This window comes from Suricata suricatta, chromosome 12, assembly GCF_006229205.1.
Source record: "Suricata suricatta isolate VVHF042 chromosome 12, meerkat_22Aug2017_6uvM2_HiC, whole genome shotgun sequence".
Taxonomy (NCBI): domain Eukaryota; kingdom Metazoa; phylum Chordata; class Mammalia; order Carnivora; family Herpestidae; genus Suricata; species Suricata suricatta.
Genome location: NC_043711.1, coordinates 83,160,695 through 83,188,023, shown reverse-complemented (window position 1 = coordinate 83,188,023; position 27,329 = coordinate 83,160,695). Strand labels below are relative to the sequence as shown.

Here is a 27,329-nt window from a genome sequence, read left to right as displayed (position 1 = left end):
GATGGGGGCGGAACAAGTGTTAGCAAGGACATGGACTGGGAAAAGCCGAGTATTGCTTGGAGGTAGGGGTGGAGCTGACTGCGGAAGGGGTGGGCCACAGGGGGAAGCGCTGAAGGGGCGGGGCCGGGCCTGACAGGAGAAGTTGGCAGCTGGGAGGAGGGGAGGGACCAGGCGTGACAGTTGAGGAGGTGGGCCCTCTCCTGTAATGGAGTGACAGGGAGTGGCGAGCCTGGATGTGACAGGAGAGGAGGCTGAATCATGGAGTGACCATAGTGGGGTGGGGTCTTGGAGTGACAGATGAGAAGTTGGGTTAGGGCGGGGCTCGAGCGGGAAAGAACTGGGCAACCGAGAGGAGTTGAATCGGGCCCATAATTGAGCCGCCCCGTGATCTGATTGCACAAGCCTGTCACTCCACCGATTTCGAAAGCCAGGTGGAATAGGGTCCTTTCCGGGAGGCACTATTCTCATCTGAGAACTATTCCCCAGTTCTGAGTAATCCCCTCCCCCCTGTCCCCAGGATAAACTCCTTCCACGACGACGTTGAGGGCACGGCCTGGGGACAGAATGCCCTCTCTGCTAACCTTGGGGCCAGCTCAGATTTTCTCCCACCTCTGAAGATATGTCTTCACTCTCCCTGCTTCCACAAACTCCCATCCAGATCTCAAGTACAAGACTCAAGTGAGGACTAGGAGGTGCCTTCGGGTCTTTGCTAACAAACCCACCTCCTCATTGCACAAACGGTAAATTCAGGGAAAGGAAAGAATTCGTGCAAGGTCATAGAGAAAACAAAACTAGGTTAGCGCCAAATCTAGGTTTCCTGACTCCCCCTCATCAGGCTGAAGGTAATGCTTGTAAAATACTAAAGCCTATACAAAATAGGAAAAATCACCCTTCTTTCCTTCCCAATCTCTTTACTTCACCAATAAACCCCTCCTACCTGCTACAACTGGGCTCAATTACCTCTGGCTTCCCTCCATCCCTTCCACTTCAGGAAGGAGCGGCCAGACAGGACCCTCTATCTCCCACCTGCACTCACCACCAAGAAGGGCCCTCCCCACCCATCAGTTTACAGAATGGCTGTCAAGGTAGGAAAGATCCTTAGATATCTAACTCCAAGGGTGATTCTGAGGATCAAAGCAGGCAGCCCCCACCCTCTGAAGCCTACACAGGGCTTGTGACCTCTTCTGGCCCAGGCTATTTTCCCACATCCTCCTTTGTTCTTTGTCCAGCTAACTACAAGCCCAACACACTCTAAACTGAAAAAACAAAAACTCCCCACCGCCAGACCTATGATCCAGAGCCTATTCGATCTTAAAATAAGAGTCTCAGGGCTCCCTGAAGGGGTACGAACCTCATGGAGTGGACATGGACCCCACTGAGGAGACAGATACTTCATCGAGAAGGCATTAACTGCACCGAAGAGGCACACACTTTACTGAAGGCACTCCATTAAGAGAGCACAGATCTTGCTGAGGGATGTCAGATCTCACTGAAGGGCTATGGACCCTGCTAATAGGACATAAAAGGCATTGAAGTTCTCTGATTCTATTGAGGGGACATGAATTTCTTCCTAGGAGATAGAGAAGATATAGGTTTTACTAAAGAGACATCGACTTCACTGAGAGGACTCAACCCCCACTAAGGGGTCTCTCACAACATTGAGGAAATGGACACTACTAAAGGATCACAGACCTCACTTAGTGAAGACTACAGTAGGGATCAGACTTCCCTGAAACATCATGAGTTCTACAGACCTCACTGAGGAGATATGAACCTCTCTGTAGGGAGGAAGGCACATGCAATGGGCACACACTCCTAGTATAAGCAGCCATCTCTTTCCCTCCCTCCCTCAGCCCGCAGCTCTCTTTTCTCCTCAAGACCTTCTCCCTAGTCCTAAAGGTGTTCTCAATACACTGATGTCCCCTGCTGTCTACATATGGCACTGCAGCTGCTGGGTAGTAGTTTTTCAAATAGTCCTGGTTTTTATCTCTATGCCTGGATCCTGGGGTTGGGGGAGGAGAGGATGTGTGAAGAGCGCCTGGGGGATGCAATGGGAGAATGCAAAGTCCCATTGCATCCCCCAGGGACTTCACCAGCCCCATCCCTCTTGCCTGTGGACTGTGCAATGGAAGTTTGGGCAAGAGGCCTCATAAGAAAGAGAACCCCTGTCCCCCATCTTTAGAGATGGGGTAGTAATGCAAACTATAGTGTAGTTGGAATTCTTCAGGGTAAAAAGAGGATGGATTGGGTTGGACAGGATAAGAATTCACGAAATTAAGGAAATAATAATAACAATAATCATAGTTATGACATTTATTAAGTGCCATGTCTTATACTAAGCACTTTCCAACATGTTATTTAATCTTCACAGCCATGTGAGATGAATACTATTATTATTCTTTCTATTTTACAGATGGGGAAACTCGTATTAAAGGAAATTAAGTGTCTTGCCTAAGATGACACAATTTATAAGTAGCCCCACAGCCCAGACAATTAGACTACAGAGACCCAATCCTCTCCCATTTATCTCTCCCCCTCAACTTCACCCCACTCCTGCCATACCACCACCACCATTATTTCTCTTTCCAAGTGTCCTTTCCGGAACCACATCAAAAATTCTTAAAAGGATGGTAAATATTTAGATTCCAGAGACCCCACCCCAGCCTATAATCATGATCTCTAGAGTGGAATCTGGGGATCTGCTTTTAAACATCCCAGCTCACACTCAAGTTTGGACTTGCTGTGCTATGCAGTAGGTCAGTGGTCCCAGAAGGGGTTGATTCAAAGAGGAATCTGAGAAATGTTGGGTGTCAGGGGAGAGATCTGATGTCCCAGGAGAGACATCCTAGAAGGTGTCTCAAAGTGAAGAAGCAGTCTGAGGGTGAAGCACGGAGTGGGATTGCAGGTTCGTGTGAAGGCGGAGTCTCTTGAAAGAGGGGTCTGGGTTCGGAGAAGGAGTCTGAGATCAGAGAAGGTTCTAGGAGTCCAAAGAGGGATCTGGTCTCCGAGGCCAGGTTTGCGGTCAGTGGAAGGGTCTGTGGGCTGAGGAGAGAGTCTGGGGTCTGAGAAGGATTCTAGCTGAAACTGAAAGGAGGAAGGGTTTGGCCCCTGGGCTGCATAAGGTGTCCCAAACCACTCTGGTAGCGCCTGCAGCGCGCTTCTCCCATTGCATCCCCCAGGCGCTCTTCAGGATCCACCCTCTAGGCTCTCCATCCACACCCACACTGCCCACCGGCGGGTCGACTGCAGCCGGACAGAGCTAGGTGGAGGAGGGGTGTGCAGTCGGACCCCGGTGTCCGCGGGGGTTGTGGTGAGGCGCCCCCTCCTGGCTGCCCTAGAGCTCAGGCCCCGCCCTCCCCCGCCCCCCTCGCCCCCGCCGCACCACTTCCGGCAGGCGCTGCGCTGCTGGGGGGCGCGGGAGAGGATGGCGGCGGAGAACGAGGCCAGTCAGGAGAGCGCCCTGGGCGCTTACTCGCCCGTGGACTACATGAGCATCACCAGCTTCCCGAGGCTGCCGGAGGATGAGCCGGCGCCCGCGGCCCCTCTAAGGGGCCGCAAGGACGAGGACGCCTTCCTGGGAGACCCCGATACCGGTGAGGCCCGCTGGCCCGGTCCCTGCCCCCTGGGACGTCCCCGGTCCTCCTTCATCTGCGCGGAGCATCACCTCCAGTCTCCATCTCCCTAATTCATCCCCTTCCTCCTGGACCTCTCCGTTCTCCTTGTTTCTGTTAATTATCTAGTGAGGTTCGAGATGCATTTCTGCTTTGGAGGGTTAGGATGCGACAAGGAAGAATGATGCTAGGGACTGCAGTAGCAGGGACTGGGTTACCTCTTGGGAAGAACCAACTAATAAGGAAGGAATCTTGGAGGGCGGATGTTGAGAAACAGCTGTGATTACCCAGAAGAGGCCATTCTTTAGTCACAGACAACAGACTGCAGCAGGATCGGTAGAGGCTAGATCTTGAGAAGAACTTCCCAGCCAAGGATTGTGGGAAGGAGAGACCTTAGGGAGAAGCTGAGAATCTCTTCATGCCCCGGGAGGGGTAAAGAGGGTATGATTCCCGGCTGTTTGTGAGAGCTACGTATTGGGAGACAGGGGGATGGACTGCATGACCTCTCAGAGTCCTTGGAGACCAGAGTGCCTTCTCTGCCCTATAGATTATCTCACCCCTCCCGGAGCCATGGATCAGGCCAGGATGGTAGTAAGGTACCCTGCCCCCTAGGAAGCAGGCTCCAGAATTTTACTGTGTTCTTGGCGCTCTGCAGGTACTGCCAGGGACCAGAGAAGGGAGGGGGAGACCTGAGGGCCAAGAGGTCTCTGAGCATTTCTTCCCTAGGGCTCTCCCTCCTATCCATGTGGCCCAGCTCTATGTTCCTCTCCATTCTTCATCCTCCATCCCCCATCCTTCTTTCCTTCAACGTCACTTCCTGGCATTAGAGCATCCTTTTGCTTAACTCTCTCTTCCTCCTGGTGCCTGCACTTGAGCCCTTGCCCTTACCAGCCTGGCAGATCCTGCTTCCCTGACCCAGCCTTCTCCAGCCCGGCCCTTCTGTAGCTATTCCCAGCCTGACAGCTCCAAACTCTCCTGCTCCACGAGTTCCCAGTCGTCTGGCTTTTACTCGCAGCCCCTGCCAACCTAACCAGACTGTACCCTACCTGGAGGGAGGAGTAAGGAAGGCGGGGGAGGCTTATGAACATCAAATGTCCAAGCTGCAGATCAAAACTTCTTTTCCAGAAGGAGTAACCCTGGTATCCGGAAGTAACAGGGAGAGTTCTGGGAAGATGTGTCCTAGTGGATTGAAGCTTGAAACCATGTCCTTTATTCAGGAGTCAAGAGTGTCACTTCTGATCCCTGCACTGCCTTGACTCAGTATGACAATGGGTAGCCCTACCCTGACCTGGGCCTTTGTTTCCTCTTCTAAATCAACTGGGAATGCCTATCTCTTTTAACCCAGAGATTGGAAAACCCCTGACATGTTTTCTTTTGGCTCCCTATAAATGTCTTGGCATTTATCAAACCTGTGATTATTTGAGCAGTCATATGATTACTCCATGTTTGTAAGCCCTATGAGGAAGGGATTGTGACTGTTTTGTTCACCATCCTTTCTCTACCATCCAGCACAGTGCTAAGCACTCAATAAAAATTGTTGAATGAATAAATGAATGAGAGAGATCTCAGCCGGGGAGGGAGTACGTTGGGGAGTTAATATAGATTCTGCCCTCAGCTATACAAAACTCCAACAGAGACCTTTGTTACATGAGTTTCTGGGAATCTGCACCTTATGTCACACTTGTACACTAAAGTTCCAAGGACTCTTACCATCACACCTATGTGGTCATTTCAATGTTATGTTTCAAAGCACTACTTCTATGCCCCAAGGCTTTTTTGGCCAGCTGGACTAGCCTGTTGGCTAACATGATCTCCTATGTTCTTAACCTGGTAGTGCCACTTACTGGCATCCTCTTATCCAGGATCTTGGTTGTGCCCAGCTAGCCTCTAGCCTGCCATTCCCCAGAACCAAGTGCCAGGTACCCTACAACTGATCCTGTAGAAAATAGAGCTAAATGGTGACCACTCAAAAATTGGGGAAATTCTTGACTCTCTCCTGAGCTCCAGGCCCATGTGTTCCTCTCTGTCACAGGCATCTGCCTCTAGATGTTCCAAAAGTGCTTCACTTTCAGCATTATCTATGTTGAATTTATCATCTCTTCCCCATACCTGCCCTTCCCCCAATGTTATTTTCAGTTAGTGACACTGCCACTCATCCAGTCTCCAAGGTAGAAGCCCAGAAGCTACCCATGATTTCCTTCCTTCCTCTTACTTCCAAATGGTGATCAGATGCTCTCTGTCCTCCTAAGTATCTTGCAGATTCCATCTCATCATCCTGCTACCATACTGTAGACTAAGCCACCATCTTGTCTTACTTGTATTACCCAGAGACTTCTGGCTACTATCTGCCTCTTCCTCCCTCTTGCCTCCCCAACCGCAATCCACCCATTACCCTGATCTTCTGGTCATGTCATTCCTTGGTTCAAAAATCTTTAATGATTCTTCCCTTAAGGAATAAGCAAGCTAGGGATGACCTCAGTTTCTAGCCAAGATCTCTTTCCTGAGCTCTAGACTTGCCAAGTCAACTCTGTTCAGGATTCTTTTGTCATATACTCAGCTAAAACAGAGCTAATCTTAAAAGAGAATTTTATTTGGTAGCATAACTGAAAATTTCAGGGATATGGGATATCAGGCACAGCTGGATCAAGGCACCTAAAAAGGAATTGGCTTTCATCTTTTTCTTTGCCTTCCTTTTCATCAGCTTCATCTTCAGACAGCCTTTAATATTGTGGGGCAACATGTCCCCAGCAGCAACAGATACTCCTTACTATCTTAGCAATCTAGGCAGAAATTCCTCTTTCCCAATGGTTCCAGCAATAGAATGAAGTTTTAGTTTCATTGAGCTGGAGCTGGTCACATGCCTGTCCCTGAAACAGTTACTGTACAGAGGTACCTATTCTGATGGGCTAGGCCTAGGTCATATACTCACTCTGATCAGGAATGAGAAAATGAGGAAGGAGAGAGGGGAGATGGTATTTTCTAAAAGAAAATTGAATGGAAATGGCATATAAGCAGATAAAAATCAGATGTCTACTAGGCCAGTTGCCTCCAGACAACTGCTAATGTCCCACAAATTGAGAATCACCAAAATTAATCTCATCATCTTCCTCCCAAAAGACTTGCGTCTTCTGATTCCAAACTAACCTTTTCCCAGTGTCCTGCTGTTGCTCTTACATATCAGTAAAATCAATGGCTTTATTGCCCTAGTGTTTACACAGTAGGATATTCAGTAAATATTTTTGTTGAATAAATGAATAACTTAATGATTGGTGGAATAAAAAGTCTTGCATAGATCCAACTCTAATGAAACCGTATCACCTTCACCTCCCGGTCCCTCATAGCTGATTGGAGAAAACACTTAAAGGACAAGTATCAACTAGAATTAGCTTTTAAGGTTGGCTTTTGAGTGTGAAAATGGCTCCTGCCTTGTGGAGCAATGGAAAGGAGGTTTTGAGTTACTCCTGCTTCTGCCATTTATTCATTTTATGACCTTAAGTGGTCAGTGTCATCTTTTCCAGTCCCAAGTTTCTATATCTGCCAAATAGAGCAGGCCTATCTCATAAAGTTATGGGAATGTTTTAGTGAGGGAATGTATATAAGTGCTTGGAATATAGTCAACATCAATAAATATAAGTTCAAAACCATTTCCTGCACTTCTTTTGAAACCTCAAAGGACCAGGGAGAGTTCTGTGCCCACAGTAGGTATTTAACATCTTATTGCTGAATGAATTCCAGTTTTATTTAAAGACTGTGTGGTGCTAGTGCCGTGGAGTAGAGGCAAGCATGATCAGCTGAGGGAGGCTTCCAGAAGACAAGTTTCTTTTTTTAAATAAAAAGTACAAAACAAATTACATGTTTGTGGTAAAAAAAAAAAAAAAAAGTTAGTGAAGAAAAGTAAAAGCTCTCCTCTCTATTCCTATCTGCCCACAATTTTTTCTTTTTATTAAAAAATATATGGGGGCACCTGGGTGGCTCAGTTAGTTGAGCATTGGACTCTTGATTTCGGCTCAGGTCATGATCCCAGGGTCTTGGGATCCAGCTCCACATTGGGTTTCTTGCTGAGCATGGAGCCTGCTTATCTCTCTCACTCTCCCTCTGTCCCTCTCCTCTGCTCATGTGTGTGCACGCTCCTTCTCTCTCTCTAAAAGAAAAAAATTTTCAGGCTCTACACTGACAGCACAGACCCTGCTTGGGATTCTTTTTCTCCTTTTCTCTCTGCCCCTCCCCTGCTTGCTCTCTATGACTCTCTCAACATAAATAAAAATAAGCCTTAAAAGAAAAAAAATTTAATTAAAAAACAAAAATAAGATAACAATAAAAATATATGTATTGATTTAGGGGGGCCTAGCTGGCTCAGTCAATGGAGCATGTGACTTTTGATCTCGGGGTTGTGAGTATGAGTCCCATGTTGGGTGTGGAGATTACTTAAAAAATTAATTTTTAAAAAATTATTTATATGTATCGATTTTAAAAAAGAAATATATGTAATAAAAATTTCAAACAAGAAATTCTCCCACCCCATCTCATTCCTAATTTTAGTATCTTTCTCCAAAAGTAACCACCATAAATTTTTTCTAATTATCTATGTATGTATGTGGTTTCTTTTTTACACAGAAGAGGGAAGTGTGGATTTTGAAGGGCCTTGAATGCCAGGTCAGGGAGCTTGGATTTTCATCATGTTGGCACTGATGAACCATGATAATATTTTAAACAGGAAAATATAACACTCAATTTTCGATATTATCCCACAGACTTTTAAAGGGGTTATCCTCCTAGTCACAGTAGGAGGTGCTCAAAAAATATTTATTGAATGAATGAACTTTTCAAAATACATTGCACATACAGCAAGGGTATTAAAGTCAAGGTACCAGGTCATTTCTTTACTGTTCACAAACACCCAGGACTTTTAGGCCATTTAGAGAACTGGTTTCAAGGCTAACATAACCCAGATGAGGAAACCGTGGGATGGAAGAGGGCCTCAGCCCTGGCCAAGGTGGAAAAGGAATAGAAATAACTAGTGGGTGCCTTGTAGAATCATTATCCCATGGAATCCTTATACCCATTTTGGCCAGTTAGGGATTAGCTCCATTATTAGGATCAGGAAAATGAGGCTTGTGGTTTGAAGTGACTCGCTTATAGTCAGCCAGCAAGTAGTAGCTTGCTCTGCTCTTACTGTCCTCAGATTCATTCTCCAGATAGCAGCCAGAGGAATCTTTTTAAAACACAAAACAGATGGCTCCAGGTTCTTGCTTAAAACTCTGCAATGGCCTCCTGTGGTTCTTAGGATTACATCCAAGCCCACAAGACCCAGTGCACCTGCCTAGCCTCCACCATATCACTCTTTCCCCTTGCTCACTGCATCAGAGCCACTCAGGCCTTGATTATTTTTTTTCTACTGTACCAAGCTTATTCCTACCTTAGGGCCTTTGTGGCCTGCTGTTCCTTTTCTCTGGAACACTACACACTCACCCCTTGTTCTACATATGATGGCTAGCGCCTTCTTATTTCTTAGTTCTCATCTTAAAAGTCACCTCCACTGAGAAGCCTTGCCTGATTTCCCCAGCTAAGCAACTCGGAACACACACCATTATTCTCTATAATTTCATCCTTCATAGCACTTGCCACAAGTTGTGATGATATATTCTTTTGTTTACTTGTTTATTTTCTTTTCTTCCACTGGTCTGCAAACTCCATGAGGGCAGAAACTGTCTATTCCTTTCCCCTATAGCAGAGGACCAGACCCATCACAGGCCCTCCATATTTGTTGAATGAGTGAATGGTTAAGCCAAGCAAGGTTGGAAGCCAAGGCCTGCCTGTCCATTCAGTTTATGTAGCTACCTCCTTGCACAGAAGGCTGGCCCCAGCTGGGGCAGGATCTGGTTTCCAGGGAGGACACAAACCTCTTGCACTCCAGGAAGTATTCTTTGCACTGGGTCCTGGGTCCTGGGTCCCTGTCCGGGGTCTCTGGGTGGGTCTCGGGTCTCAAGCAGTTTCGCCTAGGGGTCAGGCATACAGCCTCCGGTTGCCTAGCTGGGGACCTCTGTCTTTCCAGCCAGGACTACCGATTCCCCATTCAGGGGTGTATTGGGGAGACGCTGAAGGGTAAACAGTGCCGTTTAGTGGGGTTTGCTTGACAGGGGTGGGGAGAAGGGCACGCGGAATAGCTCCGCCTGGAGGGCGGGCAGGGCCAGGTAAGAGGTGCCGAGACACCCGACTGCCGCCCCGCAGACCCGGATTCCTTCTTGAAGTCGGCGCGGCTGCAGCGGCTGCCTTCCACGTCGTCGGAGATGGGCAGCCAGGACGGGTCGCCGCTGCGGGAGACACGCAAGGACCCGTTCTCTGCGGCAGCGGCCGAGTGCACCTGCCGCCAGGATGGGCTCACAGTCATCGTCACGGCCTGCCTCACTTTCGCCACGGGTGTCACTGTGGCGCTTGTCATGCAGATTTACTTCGGGGACCCTCAGGTGAGGGGTTTGGGGGAGGGGCAGGGGGAGGAAACCGAAGAGGAGGGAGTGGGGATTGTTGAATGGCTGAGTGAAGGAGGAGGCCAGCAAATGGAAAGGGGAGAGGACAGTGACATGGGAGAGGAAGTTCCCAAAGGGAAGAACCCAAGGTATGAGGAGGACAGCCCGGAAGGCACCTGATCAGGTGAGAGGCACTAGAGGCAATAATGGGAAGAGTCACAGGGGACAAGAAGGCAGGCCTCCCACCCTCAGCCACTGAGGAGGTTCTGGGATTGGTGGAGGTGCTTTAAGGGGGCAGGGATCTCATACTGCTCCCACCTAGACCCCTTTCCCTTCCTAGATCTTTCACCAGGGTGCGGTGGTGACTGATGCTGCCCATTGCACATCGCTGGGCATCGAAGTGCTCAGTAAACAGGGATCTTCCGTGGATGCCGCTGTGGCAGCAGCCCTGTGTTTGGGGATCGTGGCTCCACACAGTTCTGGCCTGGGCGGGTAAGGAGCTCCCAGCTGTGGAGGTTGGGGTCCCCAGGTCTCCTTCTGTGTCCTGGTCTGTAGGCCTCACTGAGGGGGTTTTGGGTTTCTTTAGAGGGGCAGCTGGGTCCCAACTCCTTGCATTTTGCCTTTCTACATCCAATTTTACCCCCTTCTTTTTACATGGAGTCAGAGGAGGTATTTTCAGAAGGGTTTTGTTTTGTTTTAATTGGAAAAAGGCTTTTGTAAACTACAGGATGCACTAGTGGGGGTACACTGTCACTAATTAACACAGGGATACTTTAATTTTGGGGTTTACAAATCCTTAAAACAAATCCCTGTGAGCATGATGAAAGCTATGGACCCTCTCTATCTTCCAAAAATATACCCCAGGCTGAGAACTCTTGAAGTTTATTTATTTATTTTGAGAGAGAGAGAGAGAGAGAGAGAGAGAGAGAGCAGGGAGGGACAGAGAGAGAGGGAGAGAATCAATCACAAGCTAGCTCCCCCTCTGTCAGGGCAAATCGATATGGGGCTTGAACCTACAAACTGTGAAGTCATGATCTGACCAGAAATTAAGAATCTGAAGCTTAACTACTTGAGCCACCTAAGTGATCCCAGGCTAAGAATTCTTTTTGTTTGTTTGTTTGTTTGGTTTTACATTTATTTATTTTTGAGAGACAAAAAGAGACAGAGCATGAATAGGGGAGGGGCAGAGAGCCCAGGCTAAGAATTCTTAAAACAGATTACAAACTGGCCGCCGATGGGCCATACCAGCACACAGACTAGTTTGGTTTCACACTTAAATTTTCTTTTTTTTTAATGTTTATTTATTTATTTTGGGGTGGGAGGGGCCAGTGAGAAGGAGAGAGAGAATCCCATGCAGGCACAGAGGCTGACATGGGGCTGGAACCCAAAAACTGAGAGATCATGACCTGAGTCAAAATCAAGGGTCAGACACTCAACTGACTAAGCTACCCAAGCACCTTCCACACTTAAGTTTTTTAAATTTGTTGGCTTTTGTTAAAAAGTTGAGAATTTTCATAAAAATCCAGATTTCCAACATCTCTTGAACAATCAGGAGCCCTGATAACACAGGGCCCACATTCCCACATGGCTACAATGATCTGGAGCTAAATAGCATGATGGGGCTTGTACGTCTACTCGGCCATAATTCCTACCACTCCCTATTGTTTATCTGTTCTGGTTTCTTTATTATGTTACTTGGCTGCAGGCCAACCATCTCAGATGCAGCTTCCATCTCAGATGGAAACAAGTCACAGAAAGAGGACAAGCTGACAAAGTCCATATCTTGGCTCCTGCAAGACCAGCCGTGCAGGCCCTACCAAAGAAATTCCCCTTTTGGTTGTATACAGAGTGCCCTTACATAATTCAGTCCCAGAGAGGGAGCTGAGGCATACCATGGAGGCAGGTGCAGGAAGCTGGCAGGGGTCCAGCTATGGTCTGAGGTGGGGGCAGGGGGTAGAACATCTTGCTCTTCCAGTCTCTGGGTTTTCCCTAATCAGGGATTAAAGTCTCCAGTAACAGACTAGAAGAGGTCCATGGTCTCTGGGTCCCCAAACCCCTTGATTTCACTCCCCACCTTTTTAACAGAGGCTGAGTCTCTGAATCCCTGCTGGGGAGAGGGCTCAGACATCTGACTCCAGATGACAGATTTAGCCTACAGCCATCACCATTGGGTGTTGAAGGGTGGCAGGTTAATTGTTTAGAGGGGTAGCATCTTATCAACCTCCCCCTTCTGTGCCTCTACTAGTGGCGGCGTGATGCTGGTACATGACATTCGACGAAATGAGAGCCACCTAATTGATTTCCGGGAGTCTGCACCAGGGGCCCTCAGGGAAGAGGCCCTGCAGAGATCCTGGGAAACCAAGGTGGGGATGCTGGTGAGAAGAGAGAGTGGGGGAGGGGGCCCCCTTCACTGCCCTTTTGCTAACCCAAACGTTACTTTGCTAAGTTATTACAGTGGAGATGAGGAAAAGAGTTAAGCAGGATGCTCTTAAGGCTATGAGAAAGAGAGGCAGCTCCCAAAATAAAGTAATGAACCAAAAGATGTGGATGGTTGATAACAGGCAATACAGCAACACCTTACTTCTCTGGCAACTTCGCCTATCTGGAAACCTGAGCAGCCTGAGACATCGCAAAGTTCCTGCACTATAACTCCTACTCCCATTCTAACTTGTTGGCTATAACTTTCCCAGCCCATGACCCATTGGAAGATTAAAGAACTGCTAAAGGCAAACCCACTATCCGCTGAGAGCAAAGGAGGAAATAGAAAAATTTGGAACAATAGTTATTTGGTACAGTGACAAAAGCCAAATACATGCTTGAGTTATCACAGCTGAGTAATGGTGGTGTGATAACAAAAAGGTTAAATGAAAGTCTCTTGTCCATTATTTTAAAAGGCAGGAGTAGATATATCCTAATATAGACATCTAATGTAGACAGGTTTCTATATAAATTGGTTATGTCTTAGGGTTTTCTTAATTTATAAATCTCCCTAACTATGATAGATAAAGGAAGCCTTTCTGCATTTGCTGATAGTAAGTCAGGGAAATGGGAGGGATGCCTGCCGGGGAGAGCTTGTCCCTCCTCTGGGATACTTGGCCTGTGTCTTTCCCCTGTGCCAGCCCCCATCCCTGGCTTGGGGCTCTGCGGAGTTCAGCCCAGCCCCCTGCTTCCAGTGACCTGGTCTCCTCTCTCCCTCGCCTGCCCGCCTCAACCAGCCTGGGCTCTTGGTGGGGGTCCCTGGAATGGTGAAGGGGCTACATGAAGCTCACCAGCTCTATGGCAGGTAAAGACCCTCCCTCTGGGAACCAGGGGCCCCTGCCTGCATCTCTCCTTGGGTGGCCTTCTCCTACCTTCCTTGGATTCTTTCCTTCCCAACTCCCCCTCCTAATATCCCCTTCCCTTGCCAGGAGTCTCCTTCCCAGGAACCCCCTTTCCCCTAGGACCCCTCCTCCTCCCCCAAGGACTTCCTCCACCCCTGCTCTCCGGCCCCCCCAGGCTGCCATGGTCCCAAGTCCTGGCCTTCGCAGCAGCTGTGGCCCAAGATGGCTTCAACGTGACCCATGATCTAGGTCAGTGGGGCCTGTGGGTGGGGGGAAAGGCATGAGGTTGATGGGAAGGGGAGAGGGAACCTCTGAGATTTGGGGCCCAAGCTAAAAAGCACCTCTCTTCTTCCAGTTTGCTCCTCTGGCTCCCTCACAGGGATGCAGTCTCAAATGAGGGGATCTGGGAAGAGACCATGTACACCCCCCACCTTCCCTATAACGGTCCCCTGCGGGGAGCCAGAGCTCTTAGGGCCAGCCAGTCAGCCACCTCACCTATGGTGCATCTCAGCCCCCACCCAGCATTCTGTCTTTGCTTGCAGCCCGTGCCCTGGCCGAACAGCCTCCGCCCAATGCATCTGAGCGTTTCCGTGAGATATTCCTGCCATTGGGCCACCCGCCACAACCTGGCTCACTGCTGCGTCGGCCTGACCTGGCCACAGTGCTGGATGTGCTGGGCGCCTCTGGCCCCGCCGCCTTCTACGCAGGAGGCAACCTTACACTGGAGATGGTGGCTGAGGTGAGCATGTGGGGAGCTCCCCTTGCTCTAAAGGACTCTACTGCAGGAGTATTCTTCCCCTTTCTTCCTTCTCTATCTTTCTACATATATTTACTGGGGGTTCCATTTACTTGAGATTGTAGAATAAACAAAACAAATCTGTGGTGGTAGAAATCAGATTAGTGGTTATTTGGGGTGAGAGCAATTAACTGAGATGCAGCACAAAGAACCCCCTGGGATGATGGAACTGTTCTGTCTTGACTGAAAAAGGTGCCCTCAGGCCTCCCAGGGCTGGTGCCAACCAGAGTCTCATGCTGTCCCTCCCAGGCCTGGTGGAGACCCAGGATAGCTTCCCTGAGCCCGCAAGCTCACCCTGCTTTTGGGTTTTCTAGGGACTGAGGAAAACCCCTCCTTCACTGGTGACTATCCAGACTGGAGATATTAACACAGGGCTTACCAACCAACCTCAGAGACTCTTAGTTCTGAGGCAGTAATGGGTTCTAAGAACAGTAGTTGTCAGTAGTTCAAAACTCCTAATGGAAAATGATATAAGGATACACACACCAATTCTGTGATTCTCTCATCTGTATGAGTGATTATATGTATCTATCTCTGCCATACAGTTATGGGAATTGAATAAGTGTGTCATTCATTCTACAATCACAGAGTGCCTGCTCTATGCCATACCCTGTGCTGGGCACTGAGGCATGGCTATGTGATAGATGCCCATCTCAAATGGACATAACTGGGAAGGCCAGCAGACTACCGGCTTTAGGTCTACTGGGCCCACAGCTCCATCCATACTGTCAGGCCTTGGTCTGTCTGTCTCTTTTTCTGTCATGACTCTACCTTCTTCTGTTTGAATTCATTCTCTGTCAGATCCTCTCCACACTTACTCCTTACCAGCCATCCTTCCAGCAAACCATCCCAGAGAAAGACCATTTCTTATTCCAAAAGTTACAACAAAAACCTCCAGGCTGTATCTCATTGGCCTGTCATAGGTCTCATGATTATTCCCAAACCAGTTACTGGCATGGAAAAGGAATGCTCTGATTAGCCAGACCTGGATCTACTTGAGAAGGGGATAAAGGAGACTCTAACAAAGACCATCAGAGCTTTAAAAGAAAAAAAAACACCAAAGTTGAGTTTATAAATTTGACCAACAAAGGAACACATATGATGTGTATTTAGTTCAATGTGTAGAAATTCAATGGGTAGTTAACCAAGGATGGATTAGAAGGCAGGAGTTTCAAGTACTAAAAAGTACATAGAGAGAGAGAGAGAGAAAGAGAGGATTCTTAGTGGTTATGCTAATTTAGGAATGAAAATTACCATGCTGGAAAGGATGGAATGAGGCCCATGGGTATGTTGGTTCATTGGTCAATAGAGTGCTTGGTTACATCCAACGAGGGTCATTCCTACCAGAATCATCCAGAGTTCATGGTTTTGGAGTGACTTTAGTTAATTGTAGTGAAATGAAGAATTCAGTTTTGATATCTTATAGGCAAATTCTGCTGTAAGTAGAAAAGATTCCTTTTTTAAAAAGTAATCTCTACACCCAATGTGGGGCTTGAACTCAGGACCCCAAGATCAAGAGTTTCAGACTTTACCGACAAAGCCATCCAGGTGTCCCAGAAAATGTTCCTTTTATATAGGCAGAGAGGGTAGTATGTGCAAGTCCATGGAATCATGAGTTAGGAACTGTATTTCACTTGGGTAGCTGTACAGAGATCACTGGGGAATAGCAGGACATAAGGGGAGAATTGGACAGGGGCCATGTCACAAAGGGCCTTGAATGTCAATCTAAGGAGGTTATTCATAGAATGTCTGTTACATAGCAGGTGCTCAGTGTTAGTGCTTTTCCACTTTCTTTTCTGTAGGGTCCCAGGGGCTAATAAGATCCCTAAGGGCCATGATGGAAATTGCAGAAGGCACAAAAGTTATAAACATCTGATCTGTCTTTGATTTCAAACATATACCATAGGCCAAGCCCACATGCTTATACTGTGGTATGCAACTCACAGCTGTGATGGGGTCATTCTCTCCCCTCTAGGCTCAGCATGCAGGGGGTGTCATAACTGAGGAGGACTTCAGCAACTACAGTGCCCTCGTGGAGAATCCTGTGTGTGGCGTATACAGAGGTGACCTCTCTCCCAGCTCTCAGAGTCCCTGTTCAGGAGAGGTCTCCCAGTCCATGGCCACCTCCTTTTGGCCTAGAGATTCCTCCCCATTTTACAGGAGAGAAACTGAGGCAGTGAGCTGCCTGGCCAGCCAACTGTTGAAGGAAGCCAGAGCCAGCCCACTTTCTGAAGTAGTCATGGGGTCAGTTACCCTAAGTATTTAGGATATGGGGAGGGAGGTCTGGTCAAAGGCTTAGGTCTGGAAGCTGGGATTCTGGCCATAAATTTTCTTGATTTGGACTCTGTGTTGCCTCAGCCCCACTCTCACTGCTATGTACTTCCTAAGAATTCATAAGATCAGAGTCCATCTAGCTTCATATTGCACAAAGCTTTGAAGACAATTATAAACCTGTCCCCTCATTGTGTCAAAAGGAAACTTAGGCCCAGGGACAGAATAGAATTTAACCTGCCAAACTCAAAATCAGAGGAACCCAGAAAGCCAAGCCTATGACATGGATTAAATCCATGTTTCCTGAACCCAAAGTGGTGGGTTCCTGGGTCCCTCAGAAGATTCTCAGGGTCTCTCCCCTTTAGGAGGTTGGGATCACCTTGAACCCCAGGAGAGGTTACCTCTGAGTTCAGGTTTCCAGGCCTCAATTTCTAGCCTGATTCTTCTACCAGAGGTGGTGGTGTATGAAGACCTGGGTTTGAGTACCCACTGTCCCATTCACCTTGAACAAGTCACTTCCCACTGTGAGCTGTGGTTCCCTCCTTAATATAGAGATAATAATAGTGCTTACCTTGTGGGGTGCCCATGAAGATTCGATGAGGTGATGTCAGAAGCTGCCCTGATCAGAATGGATGCTGAATGCTTATCCGCTCCCCAGCCTGGGTTCTCTTGCCAATGTCAGTAGCTTGATCTTGTCTCCTATAAACTTGGACCAGCTGCCTCTCTGTGCCTCAGTTTCCTCACCTGTAAAATGAGGATGATAACATTACCCTTTGTGAGGATTAAATTAGTTAATCAGTTAATGTTATATGTCAGGTATTATCATTATTCCTTTGATGTCCAAGTATTTAGTAACAGAAGCCTCAAATAGGAAGAGGAGGTTGCTGCTCCCAAGAAGTCTTAGGGGTGGGACCATGATGGGCCCTGAATAGTATACTGGTCTGTGGGAGGAGTTAAAAGGAGACCCGTGGTGGACCAAGACTCGACATCTGGACACCTGTCCCTGCTCTGCCTGCAGTGTGCCTCTGGGCAGACTACAGTTCTCTTGAGCCTTAGTTTCCTTGTGCAGAAGAATAAACTGAAGACCAGCGTTCTGAGTTGGCGTCCTGGCCCTGCCCTTGACTTGCCATGTGAACTTGTGTGGGCCCCTTTACCTCTCAATACTTTACCCGTCATCAGTTTACCTGTCTGAGGAGGAGTCCAGTGCAATGGTCTCAGCCTATGTGATGGTGGGATTTGGAGATACTTTGACCCCTCCCCTGCCATCTGGTCATTTCCATTTTTTTTCCAGGCCACCTGGTTCTCAGTCCCCCACCCCCGCATACAGGGCCTGCCCTCATCAGTGCTCTCAACATCCTCGAAGGCTTCAATCTCACCACCCTGGTGTCCCGGGAGCAGGCTCTTCACTGGGTGGCAGAGGCAAGGCCGACCCCTCCACCCTGCCCTGGGTCTTGGTACACTGGGAGTGGGGGGATGGGGTACTGCTGTGGTGCCAGATTAAATCACCCCCAGGTTTTCTCACATGAGGATCATTAGTGTGAGTCCTGGGAGGACGAGGCTGGCAGCCTCTTCCACATCCCTATTATATTTTCAGACCTTGAAGATTGCGTTAGCCCTGGCCAGCAGACTGGGAGATCCTGTCTACGATTCTACCATCACTGAGAGCATGGATGACATGCTCAGGTGGGTCCCAGGGCAGGACTCTCAGGGCTGCAGAAGTGGTGGTGGATGTGAGGAAAGGATCAGATGAAAAGCAGCTGGCAGAGCAGTAAGACCTGGAGTCCCAAGTCAATTTCAGCTCAGCTCCAACTCACAGTGTTGACACTGGTTCCCTCACCCTGCATCTACCTCAGTTTCCCCAACTGTACAATGAGTTGGCCCTCAAAACTTTTTGACCCTAGCAGGTCACCTATCTGGGCCCATCTGGACCCCCTTTGGAGTGAAAAAAGAAAGCTTAATAACAATGAAAAGTCTCTAAGCAATTACTGGAGGTGATGGGAATTTTTACATTGTACATTATACATACATTATACATTATAACATATCCACATTAGCAGCATAATGTTGTAAGACTGTGAGCCCTGGTCAGACTTACTCAGTTCAAACCCCAGCTTCACCATTCACTAGCTATATAAGATTGGAAAAATTTAAATTCTGTAAGTCTGTTTCTACAAGGGGGCCTGACAGTAATGGTGCCAAGGACTTATGAGGTTGTGGTACGGACTAAATAAGGTCATACAAGCAAAGCGCTGAGCACATTGTCTGGCACATAATAAGTATTCAACAAATAGTAGTAGTAACTGGCAATAGGGGTGGGTAAGAATGGTTACTATTTAATTGCTACTATACCTGACCAAAAGGCTAGCTAAGGAAAAAATCAGAAACCAAAAAATATATTTAACATGAATTTGTATTATTACTCAAACAACTCTATGAATTAAGTTGGAAACACTGAAACCAAATAAACAGCTTGTAATTAAAAAGCAAAAAGAGCAACAGGTAAAAACAAGGTGAAGTCTAAAAAGTCTTCACAAGGGTGAAGTCTAAAAACAAAGCCTCTGTCTCCTCACCAATCCACCTGAAACAAAGCCCTCTGCACCTCTCCTGTGTGGCCACCAACCTTATGATTGAAAGCCGAATGAAAATCTTTAGTAATCCTTAGTAACTTCTCATTTTCTCATCAACTAGAATAACAAAACCAACAGTTATTGAGTAAGATACCCTCTGTCGAACTTTAAAAAGTCTAGAGAATTACATGTTGTTTTCAATTTAGCTCTAACACACACACATACACACGCACACCTATATTAAATTCATCAAGTAATTTCATTCAATAAGTAGTTAAGGGCTTATGTGCCAAGCCTTCCTCTGCAAAATTCTAATAGTAATTAAAGATCCCTGTATATAAAACCCTCCTCTGACTAAACTCTTAATAAAGCTTTAGTTCTAAACTAAAAATATTAGGTTAAATGAATTCTGTTCGTTAATTCAAAACAAATATTATGTAAGCATCCACTATGCCCCAGTTACTTCTAAAGAGAGGATTAAGTGAGTTAATGAAGTCAAGACTCTTGATTTAAGCAGCTAAATAACAGTTGACTCTAGAAGGGACTCTGAATGACACCTAAATAAATTCAGTCAGTCAAATAACACTTTCCTGGATATTTCCCATATGCTCAGAATAAGAGATTCTGCTCTCATAGACCTAATAGTCCAGTGGGGGAGGCATCACAATGTAGTAGGTGGGGTATAATGAGAGCCTGCTGTGTATTAATCTCCTACCCCTTGTCTTTTCAGCAAGGTGGAAGCCACCTACCTCCGGGGCCACATCAATGACTCCCAGGCGGCTCCCGCTCCACTCCTGCCTGTCTATGAGCTAGACGGGGCTCCCACGGCTGCTCAGGTGCTGATCATGGGCCCTGATGACTTTATCGTGGCCATGGTCAGGTATGCCAGCTCAGATTCAGAATGTGGCACTGGGGATCGTCTGGATCAGGAAGAGTTGGGGGCTGGATGGGGTGAGGGTGGCCTCAGGGCTCACCTGGCCCCAACCTCCACCCCCAGCTCCCTGAACCGGCCCTTTGGCAGTGGCCTCATCACTCCCTCGGGAATCCTGCTCAACAGCCAGATGCTAGACTTCTCCTGGCCCAACAGGACTGCTAACCACTCTGCTCCCAGCCTGGTAGGGCCTTGCTTCCCTCCTCCCCTGGGAACCTTGAGGCTAGATAGAAGGTGTAGCTGTTTGGCTGCCCTCCCTCCCTACTTCCTCTAGAAACTTCTAGTATAAAGAAAAGGAACCTAAAACAAGGTGTTGTCCACGTCATTCCCAGCCCAAGTCTGGGGCTTGGAGCCCATGTGCCTGAAGAAACGTCATCCCATTCTGCCCCTGTCTCACCATGTGACCTAGGGAAAGTCTTGCCCTCTCTCTTGGCCTCAGTTTCTTCATCTGTACAATAAGGATATAGCCCCCATTTGATGCGTTGGCACTTTTCAGCACAATGGTCTACAATTGTGTGATGCTGAGCTGATGAGGCTCAGCCCTCTGGTTGGTCAAAAGAGGAAGTAGATACGAATTATGGTCTAGTTGGAGGCCAGTACTCTTAAGTCCTACAAGCTGGGGCCCTGGCAGGATGAAAACAGATAGAGATGACCAGGGTGCAGATTATCCTGTTCTTCCTCATGGCCATCTTCCTTGGCTTGGTCCCCTCCCTTGCCACCTATGGTAGCTCCATAGCAACTCAGTAGGGCCACTATCCCCCCTAGTTACCCAGGAACCTTGCCCATTTCATAGACAGCGAATTATGGCCTGGGAAGGGACCAGTCTCCCATGAAAACTTGCCCCACCCATTACCTCCCTGTGGTCTCGGTCCTCTGACACAGGAGAATTCGGTGCAGCCAGGGAAGCGACCACTGTCTTTCCTGCTGCCCACTGTGGTCCGGCCGGCAGAGGGGCTCTGTGGGACCTACCTCGCACTGGGGGCCAATGGAGCTGCCCGGGGCCTCAGCGGCCTGACCCAGGTGAGGTTTCCTCCATGGTAGGCCCTTTGTGGTTAGCAGCCAAGCTTTAGCCTGGACTGTAGGTGCCCCTCGTGTCTCTGTCTTGTTCTCATCTCTAGTCCAGCAAACACAGGGCAAGGCTGCTTTGTTACAAGTTCATCCTGGACACCAAGAACATAGGCTGTGCTGAGCTACTTAGCTAAAATGGAGCCCTGAAGCTCTGTCTTCCAGGTTGCATGGAAAATCATGGGCCAGTGGAAATGAAACATGATATAGCATCTGGGCTGCCTAGGTTCTGTCAACCTCAAGTCCCATGATGCCTCTACTCAGCATCTGGATAGACAAGCAACCCTCTTTAGGGTCTGATTTTGAAATGAAGGGCCTACAATTGTCCAAAGTGTCTCACAACAGTTACATAGATGTTTTGAGCACCTGATATATGTGCCAGGCACATACTTTGACAGATGGTGAGTTAACTAGCCTGAGCTTTGGAAGCAGACAGCCCTGGCCCCAGCCCAAGTGCTGCCAATTTTTAATTGTGTGATTTTGAGGAATTCACTTAATCTCTCTGAACCTCAGTCTCCTCACCTGTAAAATGAAGATAATAACAAGAGCTAACATTTATGGAATTCTTACTGGTGTTACATGTGTTAATTCTTTTAGCCTTCTCAACTTTGGAAAGCATCCTTATTTCTACTTTGTGTATGAGAAAACTTAAGACCCAGAGAGGTTAAGAAGTGAGGTCCAGTTTACTAAGAAAGGGCAGTCAGTTTGGTTTGAGAGCCTACCCACACTCCTAACCACTAAGCTAAAAGTACCCCACATTGTGCCCTAGACTATTCCCAGTTATTAACCCTGTTCTTGCCAGGGAAAAGAGAAGAGAGCCCTGGGCTCGATTATAAGAGACTGACTGCTAGTGGTGCCTCTTCCTTGGCTCTCTCTAAACTCCAGAGTGAGTTACTTTCCCTTTCTGGCCCTCAGTTTCCCCCTCTTTGAAATGGGAATGGCCATCACAGGCCTGTGTCTCTTCTGAGTCTGTTGGGATGATATCCCTAGTGTAAGACTAAGAAGTCTAGCCCAGGAGTGAGACCTGGGGAGTCCTGAATCTCCATCTCTAGGGCAGCCCTGATTTCTACCTCTTGGCTGCCCACAGGTTTTGCTGAATGTCCTGACCTTGAACCGGAACCTGAGTGACAGCCTGGCCCATGGCCGTCTGCATCCAGACCTGCAGTCTAACCTCCTGCAGGTGGACAGTGAGTGCAGAGCAGAGTTCCCCATGGGGTGGGCAAAGGGCTGCATGGAGAAGGGGGTTCCTCCCAAGGGTTCCCCCGCCTATACTAGCACAACTCCCTACCAGTGAAAGGTCGGTTTCTTCCAATGAACTCCTTTGGAACAGTGAAAGATCTGGGGATTGGAACCAGTTCTGTTATTTCTGGGCTGTGCAGCCTTGGAAAATTAATATCTCCACTCTGAGCCTCTGTTTTCTCATTTGCAAAATAAGACACAGTTGTTCAGTCTGCAAACCATTCATTCAGTAGTTTGAATTGAACATTGAATACCTATTGTGTGCCAGGTATTATCCTAGGTGCTGAGGATATGGCATTTACAGGCAGACAGGAAAAGAAATAAAGAAATATGAGAAAGCAAAATAAATGCTCTGTTGGCTGACATATAGGGCTGATGTAATAACTCAAGAAGGCTTCTTTTGGGTGACATTTAAGCCCAAGATCTGAAGAGTAAGAAGGAGCTCCACCATGCAAAGAACAGGGGCAGGTTTAGTAGGCCAACGGAAAGATGCAATTCAGGGCAGGAATGGGCTCGGCATGTTTTAGGAGTAGAAAGGAGACTGGGGTGAGTGGAAGTGACATGAGGAAGGCAGAGGCCACATCATGGACCTTATAGGTAATGGTGAGAAAATGGACTTTCCTTTAAGAATGACTGGGGCTTAATTATAGACACCACTTAATTTTGTGTTTTTTGTTATTGTTGTTGTTGGTTTTTGTTTAAAAAATTTTTAATGTTTATTTTTGAAGGGGGGAGAGAGAGAGAGAGAGACCGAGAGACGGAGAGACAGAGCGTGAGTAGGGGAGGGGGGCTCGAACCTATGAGCTATGAGATCATGACCTGAGGTCAAGTTGGACACTCAATCTACTGAGCTACCCAGGCATCCAGACACAGCTTAAGTTTGTAAGTGGGAAGGTATGTGAAGGTTTGAGGAGTTTTTATTACCACAGACAATGTATTATACAAATCCAAAAAGGATAGATCATTGAATGAGACATGGTCCTTGCCTCCTCAGTATTATAATCCCCATTTTACAGATAAAGAAACTGAGGCCCACAGAGGTTATAAAGTAGTCAAAGATGAAGCAGTAAGTGGCAGAACTGAGATTAGAACAGATACCTGGCTGATACCAAAGACTCAATTCTTTACTGCCTATCTCTTAGCATGAAGCACATTAGAAGCCACAGACCTAAATCCTCAGCAGCCACACCCTGTGGTTTGGTTGGTGACACTCTGGATCCCAGATGATGATAATGAGGCTATCCCAACTACTAACTTCTGGTGTCTTTTGAATGTGAGGCTGTACACTAAGTTATCTGGGTGGGGAGGAATTTGGTTTATCCTACCTCCCTTGAGGAGCTCAAGGTCTATGACAAGGACATGAGGAGTTAGACTTGGCCAAAGGAAAGTTCATCCACTGGGGTTTCTGGGAGACTTTATGGAGGAGGTAACAACTAACTGGGCATTGGAGTATGAGCAGGAATTTGGCATGTGGGGATAAAGAACCTTCTGGACAAATGGGCAAAAGCCAGAAAGAATGGCTCAGACAGCAGCCAGGAGGCCTGCTGGACTAGAGATGTTGTTTCCTAAACTTAAGAATTCATCCAGCACTTTCTTGAATTTTGCCATATTTGCATACCACCTAAGCCGTTATTTACGTATGTGTATCTATACATGGGCTTCCTTTTCAATGTAAGTGTATTTTAAAGGTAAATCTCATAATCACAAATGGAAGAAATAGCATCATTTGTCACAAATAAAAGATAAGTAGCTATAAAAAGTCAACTGTTTTTAGGTTTTAGGTGGATATTATTGCCTCAGAAGTCTCTGAGGCCTGCTCTCTGTGTAAAGAAGGAGATTAGAAATGTTAGAGGCCAGGAAAGCCTGAGTGGCTCAGTCAGTTAAGTGTCCAACTTCAGCTCAGGTCATGATCTCATGGTTCATGGATTGGAGCTCCACGTTGGGCTCTGTGCTGACAGCTTAGAACCTGGAGCCTGCTTCAGAGTCTGTGTCTCCCTCTCTCTCTGCCCCTTCCCCGCTTGCATTCTGTCTGTCTCAAAAATAAATATTGAAAAAATTAAAAAAAAAAAAAGAAATATTAGCGGTCAGACTAAAACTTAATCCTTGCTATTATCCAAAGGATTGAAAGGGACCCATAAAAATACATTTCTGACTCAGTGATTCAATGCTATTCAGTGTTGTATCTTTACAATACTGAATAGCATTGAACTTAAAAAAGAACTACGCTAGATTATCCCATTTGGGGAAATAAGAAGACTGTATCTTTGTTGAGGAGCAGTAGGAGGTAAGGTTACAGGGCTTATCATGGAGGTCCATGTTAAGAAGCATGATTCCATCCACTTGAGTAGAGGTGGGATAGACCTGATATGTTTTATGTAGGGGAAATGGATTGAAGCGGGGAGAATTTAAATTGGAGAAACAGAAGCAACTAGATAATGGGTCAGGCAAGAGACAGTGAGGACCTGAACTTATATAAGAGGATAGGGATTTCTTCATTTATCCAGTAAATACTTAACATTTGTTATGTCCTCACCCAGTTCTAGGTACTGAGGATCAATAGTGAACAAGACAACATCCTTTCCTTTAAATAGCTTATAATCTATTGGAGAGAGACACAGTAAACCAACCAACAAACAAACAGGTAGCAGGAAGTACTTGGAAAGAAAATAAAGAAAGGTAAAGATGACGGGGCTGCTTCTTTAGATAGTGGTCAGGGAAGTTCTCCTTGAAGATTGGAATGAAGTAAGGAAGCCAGTCTCATGACTATCTAGGAGGAGAACATTCTAGAGAAACAGAACAGCAAGTGCAAAGTCCTGAGGTAGGAGCACGTTTGGCCTACCTGAGGGACAGCAAGGAGGCTAAAGCAGAGGTAAGCAAGGGAGAGAGTAGAAGGAAATGAGAATAGGAGTTTAGAAAGGTCCCAGGTGATGTTGTGCCTTAGAGACCTTGGTAAGGACTTTGAGTTTTATTCTAAGAGCAATCAAAGCTAGTGGGAAGTTTTGAGAAGGGGAGGTGAGTGGTCTGAGTAATGGTTTAAAAGGATTCCTTTTGCCTATATGAAAGCAGGACTGGAACCAGAAAGACCAGTCACTGGACTATGCAGTAATGGTTGCATCCTGGCTATCCTGGCAAGTAATGATGGCAGTTTGGCCTAGGCAGGTGGAGATGAAAAGTCCAAAGCCCTTTTTGCAATATTAAGAATGACTGTATGTTATTGATCTCGTACTATATGCAAGGTTCTGAGCTCTGTGCTTTCTATGTATTATCTCCTTCAATCCCTACAATAACTTCACATGTTGTTCTCATATAATCCCTATTTTATGCATGAGGAGGCTGAGGCTCAGAGAGGTAAAGCAATTTGCCCAAGGTCATGCAGCTCCTCAGTGGGGCATCCAGGACCATGACCCAGGTATGACCACAGGACTCCTGAGCCAGTGCTCTGAATACTCTGAATGTGTATATGTTGGGGGATGGTTTTCAGGTGAGTTCACAGAGGAAGAGATTGAGTTCCTGGAAGCCAGGGGTCACCATGTGGAGAAGGTAGATGTCTTATCCTGGGTCCATGGCAGCCGGAGAACCAACAACTTCATCATTGGTGTGAAGGACCCTCGGAGCCCAGATGCAGCTGGAGCCACCATCCTGTAGAGCAGCAGGGTGGGGCGGGTGTCTCTGCTCCCCCCTTTTGCATGTTCCTAGAGTTCCTCCTTCTCCCAGGTTTGGTCTCAGGGGGACCACAGGGATGCCCCAGATCATGGGCCAGAGGGGATGCTTAACAAACCCTATCCCAGAGTAACTGGAAAATTCTCTACCCAGAGGCCTATGGTGGTCGTGGTGATGGTACTGGTGGTGGTGGTAGTGGTGGTGGTGGTGGTGGTGATGAGTGTCAGTGTCCACAACCAGGCAGACAGGGCCTTGAGGAGTCAGACTGTCTGCCTTCTTTCCCTTAGCCATGCTGGCCCTGAGCTAGGGATATGCTTGAAAACCCTTCTCAAGGGTCCTCACAACCCCAACATCTCCAGTCTGGCCTGACCTGGACCTTGTCTTCCAACTCCCTTCTCCTGTCCCCAGCCTCATTTCTTAAGTGACTAGATTTTTTAAGTGGACCATCCTGGGGAGGGAGTGTTCCTCTCTTCCTCCCACCAAGTTGAGGGGGGGCCTTGCATCTGGGGGGCCCCAGGTTGTGGGTAGGGGTGGGGGTGGGGACCAGCTCAGGGGCTTCCATTTGCAAAGGGGAATTAAAGAAAGACTATTGCTTAACCCATGGCTCTGGATTGATTTATATTTGGCTATTTTGGGGAGTGGGAGAAAGTGAAGTGGTACAAAAGCAGCCACAGCAATTTGTTTACTATTTGTTTCTTAAATTAGGTATTTTGGGTATTTCCTTCATATCTTGGTTAAGACATGAAGCTTCCTGATTTAAAAACTTACTATAGGGGTGCCTGGCTGGCTCAGTTGGTAGAGCATGTGACTCTTAGTCTCCAGGTCATGAGTTTGAGCTCCATATTGGGCCTAGAGCCTACTTAAAAATAAATAAATATTTATTTTTTAAGTGGGGAAAAAACATACTACAAAGTTACAGGAATCAAAACAGTGTGGTACTGACATGAGGCTGAACATATCAATGGGATAAAACTCAAAGTCTAGAAATAAACCTATATATCGTGATCAATTGATTCTTTTAATTTTAATATTTTGTATTTTAGAGAAAGAGAGAATGTGTGGGAGAGGAGACAGAGGAAAAGAAAGAAAGAATCTTAAATAGGGCCCGTGCTTAGTACAGAACCTGATGGGGGCTTGATCCAAGACCCTGGGATATGACCTGAGATGAAATCAAAAGTTAGATCTCAACTGACTGAGCCACCCAGCACCCCTTTGGTCAGTTAAAAAATTTTTTTTAATGTTTTGTTTATTTTTGATACAGAGAGAGACAGAGCATGAGAGGGGGAGGGGCAGAGAGAGAAGGAGACACAGTCCCGGAAGCAGGCTCCAGGCTCTGAGCTAGCTGTCAGCACAGAGCCTGACGTGGGACTCGAACCCACATATATGAGATCTGACCTGAGCCGAA

General features: G+C 47.2%; 1 protein-coding gene across 4 annotated transcripts; it reads left to right on the top strand.

Moving 5' to 3' along the window:
- The first annotated feature begins 3,388 nt into the window (after positions 1 to 3,388).
- Positions 3,389 to 26,521, top strand: GGT7 (gamma-glutamyltransferase 7). Of its 4 annotated transcripts, none has more exons than XM_029917583.1 (15): positions 3,389 to 3,593; positions 9,840 to 10,075; positions 10,416 to 10,567; positions 12,321 to 12,438; positions 13,291 to 13,358; positions 13,571 to 13,644; positions 13,938 to 14,134; positions 16,167 to 16,254; positions 17,754 to 17,881; positions 18,057 to 18,145; positions 19,760 to 19,909; positions 20,027 to 20,144; positions 20,843 to 20,980; positions 22,113 to 22,212; positions 25,746 to 26,521. In XM_029917583.1, the coding sequence occupies exons 1-15, from the start codon at positions 3,425 to 3,427 to the stop codon at positions 25,907 to 25,909; spliced, it is 1,989 nt and encodes a 662-aa protein (XP_029773443.1). In that variant the 5' UTR covers positions 3,389 to 3,424; the 3' UTR covers positions 25,910 to 26,521. The 4 variants fall into 4 exon arrangements, with proteins under 4 accessions (XP_029773443.1, XP_029773442.1, XP_029773446.1 ...); XM_029917582.1 differs by having other exon boundaries at positions 25,731 to 26,521; XM_029917586.1 differs by having other exon boundaries at positions 22,113 to 22,205; positions 25,746 to 25,808.
- The last annotated feature ends 808 nt before the right edge of the window (positions 26,522 to 27,329 follow it).

Excerpts from the sequence above, each read along its gene's own strand:
- GGT7 (XM_029917582.1), top strand. The coding sequence starts at position 3,425 with ATGGCGGCGGAGAACGAGGCCAGTCAGGAGAGCGCCCTGGGCGCTTAC. Across the intron at positions 17,882-18,056 it reads CTCTTCACTGGGTGGCAGAG|ACCTTGAAGATTGCGTTAGC; the intron begins GCAAGGCCGACC and ends TTATATTTTCAG. Across the intron at positions 20,145-20,842 it reads ACCACTCTGCTCCCAGCCTG|GAGAATTCGGTGCAGCCAGG; the intron begins GTAGGGCCTTGC and ends CCTCTGACACAG.